At 51.7% G+C, this 12951-nt stretch overlaps 1 protein-coding gene across 3 annotated transcripts in view; it reads right to left on the reverse strand.

Moving 5' to 3' along the window:
• Positions 1-939: 939 nt before the first annotated feature.
• Positions 940-12951, reverse strand: part of PAN2 (poly(A) specific ribonuclease subunit PAN2) — a 38093-nt gene continuing 26081 nt past the window's right edge. For all 3 annotated transcript variants that reach the window (XM_066616689.1, XM_066616690.1, XM_066616691.1), the window contains 5 exons: positions 11833-11976; positions 10439-10618; positions 3540-3633; positions 2708-2905; positions 940-1764 (listed from right to left, as the gene is read on the reverse strand). In XM_066616689.1, the coding sequence (XP_066472786.1) occupies positions 1730-1764; positions 2708-2905; positions 3540-3633; positions 10439-10618; positions 11833-11976 (651 nt within the window). In that variant the 3' untranslated portion in view covers positions 940-1729. The remainder of the gene's footprint in view (positions 1765-2707; positions 2906-3539; positions 3634-10438; positions 10619-11832; positions 11977-12951) is intronic.

The raw sequence follows: 12951 nt of genomic DNA on the forward strand, positions 1-12951 counted from the left end.
ACAGACCCACCAAAGCCACATTCTACATAAAAAGCATTACAGTGTCTAGGCCAGTGATTTTCAACCTTTTTTAATCTCATGGCACACTGAGAAGGCACTAAAATGGTCAAGGCACACCACCTGGTTTTTGATAACTGACAAGGCACACCACGCTGCCAGTGGGGGCTCACATCTCCCATTGGCACTATTAATAAATGGCCTTCCTCCAAATTCCTGTGGCACACCTGTGGACCACTTGTGGCACACCAGTGTGCCACAGCACAGCGGTTGAAAATGGCTGGTCTAGGGGAGGCGTTTTGCTCAGAGGACCCCTCTGGCACCCTGATACCCTGGGCTGGTGACAGCAGAGTAGAAGTATCAAGGCTTTTCCCCATTAAGCTGCATGTGTAAACCCAGTGGGAGAATGGGAGATGGGAAGGGAGTGAGCACTTGGCACTTGACTCATTTGACTCAGCAGGTGGTCACTGGGAGCCCCTAGCTCTTTCATGACACCTACCCTGGCAGCAGTGCACATACTAAACTATGGCTAGCTCTTCCAGTGAGTGGCTCATATAGAAGCGCCAAGCAATGTGTTTAACTTTGTTAATGTGAATGTAGCTTTAGCTGCTTTCTACCCTTCAAACATTTCATTCTATTTCTATGCCTTCACTATTCACCCCTTCCCCCATCTGACATTAATCAAACCTAAAACATGAATCCTAAATTCTGCCACAAAGAAGTTATAACCAAACGTATCTGTGCAGCTTTTTTCACATGTGAAAATTTGACTGCCTAGTCCAACAATTTGCATGACAGACAGTTCAAAGCAGAGCTAGGGCTTGAACCTGGGAGACCTGAAGGGCCTGGTCTCTCTCTCACAGCCTACCTATTAGCCACCCACCTGACTTTGATGGAACCAAAATCTTGGTTTCAGCCAGAATGAAAACAGGACTGGGTGCATAAGTGACCAACTGTTTATATTTACAGGGAACTGAGGATAACTGCAATTCAAAGTAAAAAAAACAAAGGGCAGAACTGCAAAGTTGCATCTGAAGCAGTGACAATGTTTTTACAACTTGATTACATTTCAGAGATCCTTTGATAAAAGTCTCAAGTCATAGACAGAAAAGGGCGGAGTTTAAAAAAACAAAACCAGGAGGATTCAGTTGAGGTAGAGTCTAGCTCTCGATTGTTGCAGGAGTATCTCGTAGCCAGAAGATTCTCAGATATCCTCTGGAAGCCCAAATGGTTCAGTTCAGGCAACAGCACTGAGGGACATAGAAAGAAAGGGTCTATGAGCAATTCACAAAAGTGCTTCATGCGCCTTTTATTAAAAATTTATGCCAGAACAGCATAGTCACTGAGCGCACTGCAGAATCTGATGCACAATCCTTCTCTAGTTGAGAGCACATGCTCAGCATCCAAACCCAGACTGCAGCTTTTTCAGTGAAACCGTGCCTCCATGTGGCTAGCAAAGGTTACTGCCTCGTGCACTGTCTCGCCTCTAGTTTGCCAAGATTTGGTCAGTGATCTGCAAAGTTTGCTGGTAAACTGGGAACAGAGGCACTCTGGCAGAAATCTCTTGGTCTTTCAGAAATGTGTCCAGTGTGATGATGACTCTCTCTTCCCGTCTCATTGACATATATATTTGAATCCATTCTTGAAAGCGTTATCTGAGGGCTCAGATTTTCGATAGCCCCCTCTTCAAGGGAGCACAAAAGATTCACAGGATGCAGCAAGGTCTCTTGGATCAAAGGGAGAGCACAGTTGAGAACACAGCAGCACCTGTCAAAGGAATGAAAAGCACAAAAGGACTCACAAACTGAAAAAAGACACAAGGCAGATACAAGCCAAGAGCCAGTGGTAGAGACTCTATGTCTAGGGAAAATAGGGATAGTTGCTCTCTCCCCTGTTAATATAAGAGAACCACCACTTTAAAAATGCCCAGTTAGCAGGCATGGTGCATAGTCCATAAGAACATAAGAACAGCCCCGCTGGATCAGGCCACAGGCCCATCTAGTCCAGCTTCCTGTATCTCACAGCGGCCCACCAAATGCCCCAGGGAGCACACCAGATAACAAGAGACCTCATCCTGGTGCCCTCCCTTGCATCTGGCATTCTGACATAGCCCATTTCTAAAATCAGGAGGTTGCGCATACACATCATGGCTTGTAACCCGTAATGGATTTTTCCTCCAGAAATTTGTCCAATCCCCTTTAAAAGGCGTCCAGGCCAGATGCCATCACCACATCCTGTGGCAAGGAGTTCCACATAGCAGACTCTGAAGAGGGAGCCCATAGCTCTAAATTGAGTAGCAACTTCTGGGAGGAAAGGGCATTTCTAACCATGCCCTGTTGTCAATTAATATGGAAAATCTTCTGGAGCACAGGCATGCTCTCAATGCTCTTCAAACAATGAAATCACTCTACCTATGAAATGCCAGGGATGAGCCTCTCTAGCAACTTCTGCTCTGAACACAATAATGACATGTTGGCAAAGAGACTAGAGTGCAGGCCTTGAGGGTATATAGCATGCAGGAAATACATAATGCTCACCAAGTATCTATTATGACAGTACATACACTTGAAGCTTGTAGCTGTGGCTACACAAGTGATCACACACAAAAAGACACATTCCCAGGTCAGTCACCCATGTGGGCTCAGACACCTGAGCACACAGGGAAACACACAGTTACACAGTGCTATGCAGGCAGAAAGTCAACCCTTACTCTTGGGGCTGCTCTGGCCATCAGGTTCTGGCACCTTCCAGTCCATCTTCCTCCCTTTCTCATAGAGGCCCTTCAGCACTTTGCGGAATTCCTCGGGCTCCAAGCCACCAGTGCTCAGTTCTATGTACTTCCTGTACAGCTGGAGGGCAGTGCGAGCATCTTCAATGCTGTCATGAGTCTCTCCCTGGATCTTCAGATCTATGGGAAACAGAAAGAGTTGTGGTTTGGGCAAAGCATTCTTCTTCCTTCTGTTATCAGATGCAGGGAATAAGCCCAACCTGGTATTAACCCAGTCTAGGGTCATCATCCTCACTTGGAGCTCTGCTGATCTTCTACAGTTGGGCTCTGCACATCCAAATTCTCTACTAATGCACGGGCAGCCCAATCCTGAGCTGCCTGTTGCACCGGGACTGCTGTGGTGCTGAAACAGCTGCCACAGCATCCTGCACACAACAGGGCAGCCGCTGCTGGTTCCTCAGGCAAGCAGTCCCACAATGGGGCTACTCAATTCTGTGGCAGCCCTTGGGCTTCCGCAGTTCAGGCAACTGCAGAGAGCAGAGCAGCAATGGTTCACCAGTGCTAGCCCAGTGCCAGCTTACAGCACGTTGGCGGCACTCAGTGCCGGTGGTGGATCAGCACTAAGAACTCGTGATTGGGCTCTGAGTCTGAGGAGCAGTGGGGGACTAAGGAAGTACTACATCCTATGACATAGATACAAAGTGAGTTGTATTTGAAGAAATCTGGGGGACTGTGATATGCTTTGATACAGGAAAGTAGCACTAACTGGGAGACAGGCTCTTCTTGGTTCTGACTGCAGGGTAACTATACTGACCCAAAAAATACCAGGCAAGGAAGCGCAAGGAGATCATCCTCTTCCTGGGCATGTGGAATAAGTACACGGTGTCAATGACTTGATCCTTGGGCACCTGTAGGGATAGGCACAGTCTGGTTATGAATGCTGGCAGCACATGAATGCATACATACAGCCTATAGCATCCTCAAGACAGATAGCTAAACTGTGTCCTTAACTTACAAAAATGGCAAGTCAGAAGTACAGATAGTGCTCCCATTAGCGAACAGATCCACGATCCTAAATGCTATGCCAACTTTAAGTATTACTAATTAGTTTGTTTTGGGATGAGCTCTCACAGGCAACCATCTACTCCAGTACTGTTCCAACTTTGTGCCTCTGAGAAATCCTTCCCACATTGACTTGTTTGCTAGAGAACTCCAGCATATTGCAGGGGGAGGATTCCAAGACATGTCCTAGGACCTCAACATTGCCCCATATGAATAGAGTGCACCCTAATTACATTCAATACTCTTTCACAGCTTCAAGGAAAGGGCAGAAGTTGCAACATTTTGGCAAACCTAGCCCAGTGCTCTGACCTTACCAGGAAATTCCTGCCTCCTCAACTCAGCTTGAAGACTGCCGACTTGTTTTATTTAATGCATGGAGTTCTGCTGTTTGAATTTTTGGGGTTTCTATTCCCTCCCTCTTCCCATTCCTTTTGAGCCAAGTTTACTTTCAATTATGAGCTCTTCCAGGCCAGGACCTCCATAGAAGCATAGCAAACAATCTCATATTGAGACAGACTAGGAGATAAATCACATTAACAAGGTGATAACTAATATATAATATAGTGGGAATATAAATAAAATACACATGTAATAAGAACACATCTTTATTCCTGAAGCAACCCTATTGTTCACACAGTATGAACAGTACTGTATGTTCTTCCTCAGACCCAGCCTTCTTCACATAAAAGTAGGAATTTCTTACCTGAGAATTCCAGTTCTGGGAAAGGAAGGCTGGCATTCCTACTGCTGGGATGCCCCTCCTCCTGGAAAGTAGGATCGGAACCTCTATGAACGAATACTCCTCCCACGCTGGGGGCGTCCCATGGTATTCCCCAGTCCGGACTCGACAAGCAAGAAAAGACTTGATGCCCCCCTGCTCCCTGCTCCTCCCCGCTGGCCTGGCCCTTGATTTGTTGCATGTCCGCTACAAGCGTTGACTATGGCGATACCTAGCCAAGTGTAGGAGTAACTACAAACAAACCACAACAACCAACCAACCCCAACAACCGCGCAAAGAATACCCGCTAGGGTTTCCTGCCCCCCCGTGGGGAGGCCTGAAGTAGCAGTGCACCCCCTGAGCTGGAGAAGTGGCCGGTGTAATGCCATCCTTCCTTTCCCAGACCTGGAATTCTCAGGTAAGAAATTTCTACTTTCTCTGGGAAGGAAGGCTGGCATTCCTACTGCTGGGATATACCAGAGCCAACCAGAAGGGGGGGCCAGCAAGGGGTCGCTCACAGCCTCACCACCTGTTGCAACACCTTACGCCCCATAGCAGTGTCCATTGAAGCGGCTGTGGTTATCCAGTAATACTTGGCGAAGGTGTGGACCAAAGACCACGTCGCTGCCCTACAGATTTCAATGAGGGATGCGCACCTGTCGAAGGCCACCGAGGTGGCAGCGCTCCTGAGGGAGTTGGCTGTGATCCCTTCTGGGGGAACTTCCCCTCTGGCCTCCAGCCGTATGCGTGCCTTTAACCAGCGTACTAGCGAGCTGGCTGAGGCCTTGTGGCCTTGGTTGGAGCCCTTGTAGGTTACAAACAGGGACTCCGACTTCCTAAAGTCTCTAGTGCGCCTGGTGTAATAACGTAAGGCCCTACGCACATCCAGAGTGTGCCATGCCTTCTCCCTGGGGTGCACCAGCTGGGGGCAGAAGGATGGGAGAAACAGTTCCTGGGCCCTGTACAACAGGGAGTTGACCTTTGGGACAAAGGTCGGATCCAGGCGGAGTACCACCTGGTCCTTATGGAAAATGCGCAGCTTGGGGTTGATGGACAAGGCTCCAAGCTCTGAGATCCTCCTGGCTGAGGTAATCGTCACCAGGAAGATAACCTTGAACGTGAAGCCAGAGGCTCGAAGGGTGCCTGAGTGAGGGCCTCCAGAAGCTTGTTCAGGTTCCAGCTAGGGAACCTGTGTACCGTCGGAGAGTTCAGCAGTGCCTCCCCCCTCAGGAACCTGCAGCCGTGAGGATGGGATGACAGAGATTCCCCTGAGCCTGCTCCCAGCATGCTGCCGAGGGCGCCACCTGCCTCTTGAGTGTGTTGGTGGACAGACCCTTGTCCAGGCCCTCCTGCAGGAAGGCCAAGACATGCTTTACCCTAGCCATGACCGCCCTGACCCCCCTAGCCTCCACCCACCTAATAAAGGTGTGCCAGGTTGACTGGCACCTTCCTAGTGGAGGACTTACATGAGGCCAGCAAGGTGGCCGTGACCCTGTCAGAACACCCCAGCCTGACTAGCATGCTCCGCTCAACCTCCATGCTGTCAGATTGAAGTGGTGTAGCTGAGGGTGTGCCATCGGGCCCTGGAGCAGGAGGTCCTGCTGTAGTGGGAATGTCCAATGGTTCTGTGTTGACAGGTATAGGAGCTCTGGGAACCACGGACGTCTGGGACACTTGGGAGCGATCAGAATGACTTCGGCCCGGAGCTGCTTGATTCTGTTGAGGAGATGCTGGAGTAGCAGAACTGGTGGAAAGGCGTACAGAAGACCCTGAGGCCAGGGGTTGCTTAGAGCGTCTATGGCCTCTGCCCCCTCTTGTGGGACCCTTGCGAAGAATCTTTGGATTTGCGCGTTCTCTCTTGTGGCAAAGAGGTCCACGAGTGGGGTCCTGAACCTCTCTCTCACCAGGCTGAAGACCCGCAGGTTTAGCTGCCACTCTGTCTCCAGGATCTGCTGCCTGCTTAGTCAATCCGCTGCGGCATTGTCCACTCCGGCCACGTGCTCCACCCGTATGGCTACGAGATGGGCTTTGGCCCAAGCGATGATGGCTGCCGCCTCTTTGTGGAGGGCCGTGGATTGTAGGTCTTGTTTGTTCAAGTAAGCCTTGGCAGTTACGTTGTCTGCCCTCACTAGAACTTGCTGGCCTTGGATCAGGTGGGCCAATTTGCCCAGCGCCAGACGGATGGTTCTGAGTTCCAGCAGGTTGATGTGCATGCGGGACTCCTCCCTGGACCAGGCTCCCTGGGTGACCACTCCCCTTGTGTGGGTTCCCCACCCCAGAAGGCTGGCATCCGTGGTGATCACTGTCCACTCCGGGTTGCAGAGTGGGGAACCCTCTGCCAGTTTGGAGCAGCTCCTCCACCACGCCAGCTCCTTCCTGACCTTGGGAGGGATGGAGGTCTTGTAGTGGACATTGTTCTCTATCTCTTGCTGAAAGCGCAGGAGGAATCTCTGAAGCGCCCTGGCATGGAAGCGTGCCAGGCATGGTATAACTTCCTGGCAAGACACCATCATGCCTAACAGCCTGGCCAGCATCAACATATCCTGTTGCTGTGTCGCGAGCAGTGTCTCCGGAAGCTGCCACATCTTCTCACGCCTCTCCGGGGACAGAGACACCCCGTACTCGGTAGTATCCAGGAGCAGGCTTACATGTCGTATTGAAACGGCGCTCCCAGAGGAACTGGTTCAGCCACTTGAGGTCGAGAATCGATCTCGTGCTGCCGTTCTTCTTTGGGACCAGTAAGAAGGTGGAGTGGACTCCCTTGCCCCTCTGTGCCAGTGGGACTGGCTTGACTGCTCCAATGTCCAGCAGGTGGCGAATTGCCACTCGCATGCACTGGTGCTTCTCCTGCACTTGTACCATAGCACCCACCAGAAGCAGTTCCTGGGTTTGGTCTTGGACTCCAAAGAGTAGCCCCTGGTCACTATCTTCAGCACCCAGGCACCTGTGGTGACCTTGCTTCAATACGCTGCAAAGTGCAGGAGGCGTCCTCTGATCTGGGGGCCCCCCATCCATGGTCTGGCGTCATGCGGAGTGGGTGGGCTTGGCGGCCCTGTGGGAAGAGGATTTCCTCCCACGGGGGGGGGGCGAGATTTAGGGAAGAATTTAGACTTGGCCCATTGGGATTTGCAGGAGGGCGGATTCCCTGAAAGAGCCTCTAGGTCTGAATGTGGGGTGTTGTGAACGAAAGGGCCGGCCTGGCCTTGTTGACTTGCCTGCCTCCTTGTGTGCTGAGGTCAGCACCTCACGCTTGTCTCTGCTTTCTACCAGCAAGGGGTCAAGGGCCTGACCAAACAGTTTGGACCCCGTGAAGGGGAAAGCTACCAGACGTGCCTGGGAGGCCTGGTCTGCATCCCAGTGTCAGAGCCAGATGTTCCTCCTAGCCACTACATTTGCAGCCACCACTCTAGCGCTGAACTGCATGGCCTCCAGGGATGCATCTGCTGAGATGGCTGCTGCTAGCGACAACTTCTTGAGGGTGTTACATGTGGGCCTAGACAGGGACTTGTCTGAGGCCATCAGGTCCTCCACCCAGACCATAAGAGCCCTTGTCATAATGGAGGTGGTGGTTGATGCCCTAATGGCTAAAGCAGAGTCCTCAAAGTCCCTCTTGAGGGCGCTCTCCACCCGTTGATCGGAAGAGTCCCTGGGGCCCCCCTCCCCCTCTGAGGGCAGCACGGCTGAGGAAGATAGTGCTGCAACTGGGGAGTCCACGCCTGGGACCTTCAGCTGCTCCATAACGTCAGCTGGCAGACAACAGAGTTTATCGCAGTGCGTGGGGCATGCCTGGACCTGGTGGGTGCCCCCCATTCAGTCTCTAGGGCCTGCCTGAAGGGGTCTGGGAAGGGAACCACAGCCTTGGTGGTGGCCTTCTGGGGATGGAGGAACTTGGAGCTGGGTCTGCGAGGCTCTGAAGCTTCACTTGCCTTGGTTTCCCCTTCGTTACCTAAGTCCAGGATGCCTGCTGCCTTGGCCAGTAGGCGTGGGTACAAGTCCAAAGGGAAAAGCTTGCCCCCACTTTCCTTTGGAGGCCCTTTGTCATCACCAGTGAGCTCCCCCTCCTCCCTGGAGTCCTCAGACAGGTCAGGGGTGACTGACTCCCAAGGGTCCCAGGAGGCTGCCCTGCTGGGTTCCTTGGTTCGCTTGCAGCAGTTGGGTTTGTCTGACTCGCCCTTTGCACCCTTGGCCTTATGCCGCTTGTGTGTGTGGGGCTCCCTCTCGGGGCTGCTGGAATCGGAGTTGGATGATGATGGGGGGGCGTTTACGCTTCCTCTTGCCCCTTGTGGGCCTGGGGCTGCTGGCTTCCCCCAGGATCCGTCGCACCATGGCCTCTATTTGGACCTGGGGCAGCACAGACATCCCCCCCTTGGACTGGCCCATACTAGCTTATGGGGTAACTGCAGTGCCAGGTGAGTCCTGGAACTCCTCCTGTGCACCTTGGGGTTGTGGCCCCAGGCGCTGCAGTTTCCCGTCCTCCATGGGGGGGCCTGCGAAGCTGTAAAACTGGAAAAGGTGGGGGGGTTCAGCTCAGCCTGCCTGGGCGCTCACCCTTCCCCCCCCGGCACTTCCCCCCCTTGCCTACTGGGCCTGTCCTGTGGGGTAAGGCAGGTAGCCCGCGTGGGAGGTGCTGCCCGGAGGGGGGAGCCTTCGCTGTGACCCACCAGGTTAATTGCATTAATTAACCTGCGTTAATTGTGCTGTGAGGGGTGTGGTAGCGCCGACCGAATGGCACACTACCTGTTGCTGTTCCTGCTGCCCCCCGCGCTCGCCCACTGCTGCAAAGGGGTGGCCGCACTGTCTGGGGGCTTACCGGGTCCGCTGCCGCCGCCATTACTGGAGGTCTGCAGGGGGCCACGCCGGTTGAGGGGGGACCCCGCCGCCTGCCACCTCCTTGCCGCCGCCCTGCTGCCGCTTGGGGGGAGCGGCAACTGATGGGTGCTTTGCCGCCCCAGTGGGCCTCCTGCAGGGTGCAGCATCGCTGGGGCCTGCAGAGCTGCCGTTACTAAAGGTCTGCGGGGGGCCACGCCGGTTGAGGGGGGACCCCACCGCCTGCCACTGCCTTGCCGCTGCTCCCGCCTGGGGGGAGTGGTGACCAGTGGGTGCTACGCCACCCTGGCGAGCCTCTATGGAGAGCACCACCGCTGGTCTGCCACCGACCTGAGTCCCTCCTGCGAGGAAGTGGGGAGGGCCCAAGATGGCGCCCGCCACATGGCTCTGGTGCTCCTTGTTGCTGCTGCAGTTGCAGCTGTTGCTGCTGGCGTGGGTCTGCTGCCGGCTCTGCGCCGGGAAGGGGGTCAGAAGCCTCCCATGCTGCCTCAACCCACTGTTCCTGCCCGCTCGCAGTGAGGGGGGAGGAAGCGCCGAGTCCCACCAGCAGACAGGCTCTGGCTACTGTTCAGAGCCTGGGGGGGGGGGGAGTTCAACACCCCTGCTCCAAGGAAGAAGGCAGAAGAAAAAAAATTATAAAAAATAAAAGGATAAAATACTGATGTTGTGCCAGAGTACGACAGAAGTCTGTCCTCATTCCTAGAAGGTAGAACCGGAACTGGGGAATACCATGGGACGCCCCCAACATGTGAGGAGTATTCGTTCATAGAGGTTCCGATCCTACCTTCCAGGAGGAGGGGCATCCCAGCAGTAGGAATGCCAGCCTTCCTTCCCAGAGAATGGCCCTACCACTTAATTCCTTATAAACAACTATGACCTTAAGCATTCACAAACACAGCTGCAGTACTCAAGAATGTTCTCCTTGCTGCATTCTCTCTCACACGTGCATCATTTGCTTCCTCCACTCACAATGCATTGTGCTCCCGTACACTGTTACCTCCTTTATATGCACACAAACGCTCCAACCTAGACCTTTTGCTGTATAGCCATTCAGCCTGTGGAGTCATCTATGCAAGGGTTTTTTTTAAAAAAAAAGAGATCATCACCATGATGTTGATGACCCGGAAGTCTTTTTGCAGTCCATGGCCAACAAACTTGACCCCAACATCGATGAGGAAGCGCAGCTTCAGGTATGTAGATTTGAGGGTGGTGAGATGTTTGGAGGAAATTTTGGCATCCAGATCACCTGGCTTTATCCCCGAGTACTGAGTGAGGTAATCCACAACCTGAAAGGGTAAAAGAAAGATGGTCACTGCATGGCACAGAGGTAAAAAACATGGGATATTCCAGTGTGTACTTGCTCAGTGGAGGGGGAGTAAATTGAAGACCAACTCTTCCCATCTGCTTCAGTAAGTGAGACTTTTAAAGGTTTATTCTTCCTTCGGAAGGGGTCTCCTCCAGTAAGAAACGTATGACAGCTATTAGAACAAAACTATGAGGAAACAACTGAATCGTAAGAAAAAAGCCCCCAAACTATGAAGTGCATCAAGCTCTACTCTGTCCACAGAGATAAGGACTCTCTTGGAGATTAAAATAGGAGGGGAGGGGAACAGGACATCCCTGGAAATGCCAACTAGTGGGACAGTCAGCCATCCTTCCAATGTGGCAAAGTAGCAGCCAGGTTTGGGGGTGGTGGTGTATGGGACAGGATGCTGTGGTCATGTCTCCCATGTTTGTTTGGAAGAAGAGTTTCCCTCTTGCAGTGTGGGGGGGTCTGCAACCTGCCCAATCTAGAGACCCTGAAAGTTCCACAATTCTCTGCAGGCACCTAGCAAGTGTCTGGTCCCCACACATCCTTGCATTTGTCACCAATTTATTTCTGGGCCCAATTCAAGATGCCAATTATGTCCTTTAGAGACTTACACAGTTGAGGACCTGGAAACCTGAAAGGCTATCTCCTCCCATATATGCTTCTCTGTCTGCTCCAGTCATCAAAATCAAGCCCTACTTTGGGTGCTCTTGCCCTTGGAGGTCCAACATGCAGAGACTTTTTGATAGTGACACAAAATTTGTGGAATGCCCTTGCTGTGGAAATCTAGCTGGCCCTCAATTCTTTGCTAGTTCTTTCAGTTGTGGGATCTGGTTAGTGAATGGTACCTTCAAATCATATTTTTGTTTTAGGTTTTTGCTTTACTGGAAGCTGACTTAGGTTGCCTTATTGGCAGGGAGCAGCAATGTTTTTAGTCAAGTTGGGGTTAGACTATCGGACTGGGGAGACTTGTGTTCAAATTTCCATGTGGCCCTGAAGTTCAGAGAGTGATCTCAAGCAAGTCACCTACTCCCGACCTCACCTACCTACCTTCATAGGGCCATTACAAGCACAAAACAGGTGAGGAGAGAGAACCAGACACACCACTCTAAAACCCTTGGAGGAAAGCGGGATAAAAATGCCATAAGCCAACTGAAGCTCAGCCAGACTATCACATAAATGGCAACATACCTGTTCTTGTGTGGAGATGTAGTCATCAATAAAGGGAACTCCTTCATTGGGACCCTGCCCCCTTACACATGTGATTCTTGCCACAGACATCTGGCTGGGCTTGATCGTGGACTTTGTCCCATCACTGCGAAGCTCAGCCTCCTCCTGTTGCAGATTTCAAAACATTAAATACAAGCATTCTGTGCAGCAGTGTCATGAATAAGTACATGTTAGGCCTAGGTTGGCAGTAGAAGCCTGAACCAAACTAAGACAGTGTAACTGAGAAGTTGCTAGCAGTTCCCAGCTGCAGGAATGTGAGTAAATAAACAAAAGGATTTGTTGTCTCTCCTTTGCTGGCCAGGAAGGACAGATAACAAGAATTTCAACCAATTGGAATGTTTAGCACCTTAGCAGACAGGCACCTTTTCAAGGGTGATTGAGTGCAGCTGTGGATCTCCAGTTGGGAGGGGTAAGAACTATGAGGGATTAGCAACTAGGCCAACTTCGAGAAGGTTCTGGTTCCTCAAGGGTTCTGACTGGACAGTCTAATAAGTATGAAGTCACCTCAGTACTATTAGCATAAGAAGTATAATAATGAGTGCCCAGGGGGTGTGAGGGGTTCCTTCTTGGACAGAGTTTTGGGTGCAACATCCTGCACGCGTGTGAGCTCCATTGTCCACATGGGCACCTGGCCCCATAGGTAGCCCTGGAGCTAAGAGATCTACAAGAGTAACTGACCCAGGTGAGAGATAGGGATTAATAGAGATAGTCAGCTAGCTTTATTATTTTATTGCTGATATGTTTCCTAGATGTTTATGCCTCCAGCATTTGCTGCCTTATTGTAGAGTGTCTAACCTTATGTACTTAATAAATTAAACTATCTTTTACTAAGTTGTTTCATTGTCTGTTGGGGACAAAGGTTCAGAATCCTGCCTAGCCGTTCAGCAAGCTACCAAGTACCCGTTGAGGTCTAGTAACTTGAGGACTGAGGCTTTGATTAAAAAGAGCTCAGTGCCTGCAAGGGATAGTATTAAGCTTAGAGGGTCTCAGTGTCCCTGGACTGAGGCACTGGCACATACAGGGTGGTGGCAGTACTACTGGGCAAGGGGCCTTGAGGGCTTTAGGGTTCAAAAACTAAGA

Source organism: Tiliqua scincoides, chromosome 2 (genome assembly GCF_035046505.1).
Source record: "Tiliqua scincoides isolate rTilSci1 chromosome 2, rTilSci1.hap2, whole genome shotgun sequence".
NCBI lineage: Eukaryota > Metazoa > Chordata > Lepidosauria > Squamata > Scincidae > Tiliqua > Tiliqua scincoides.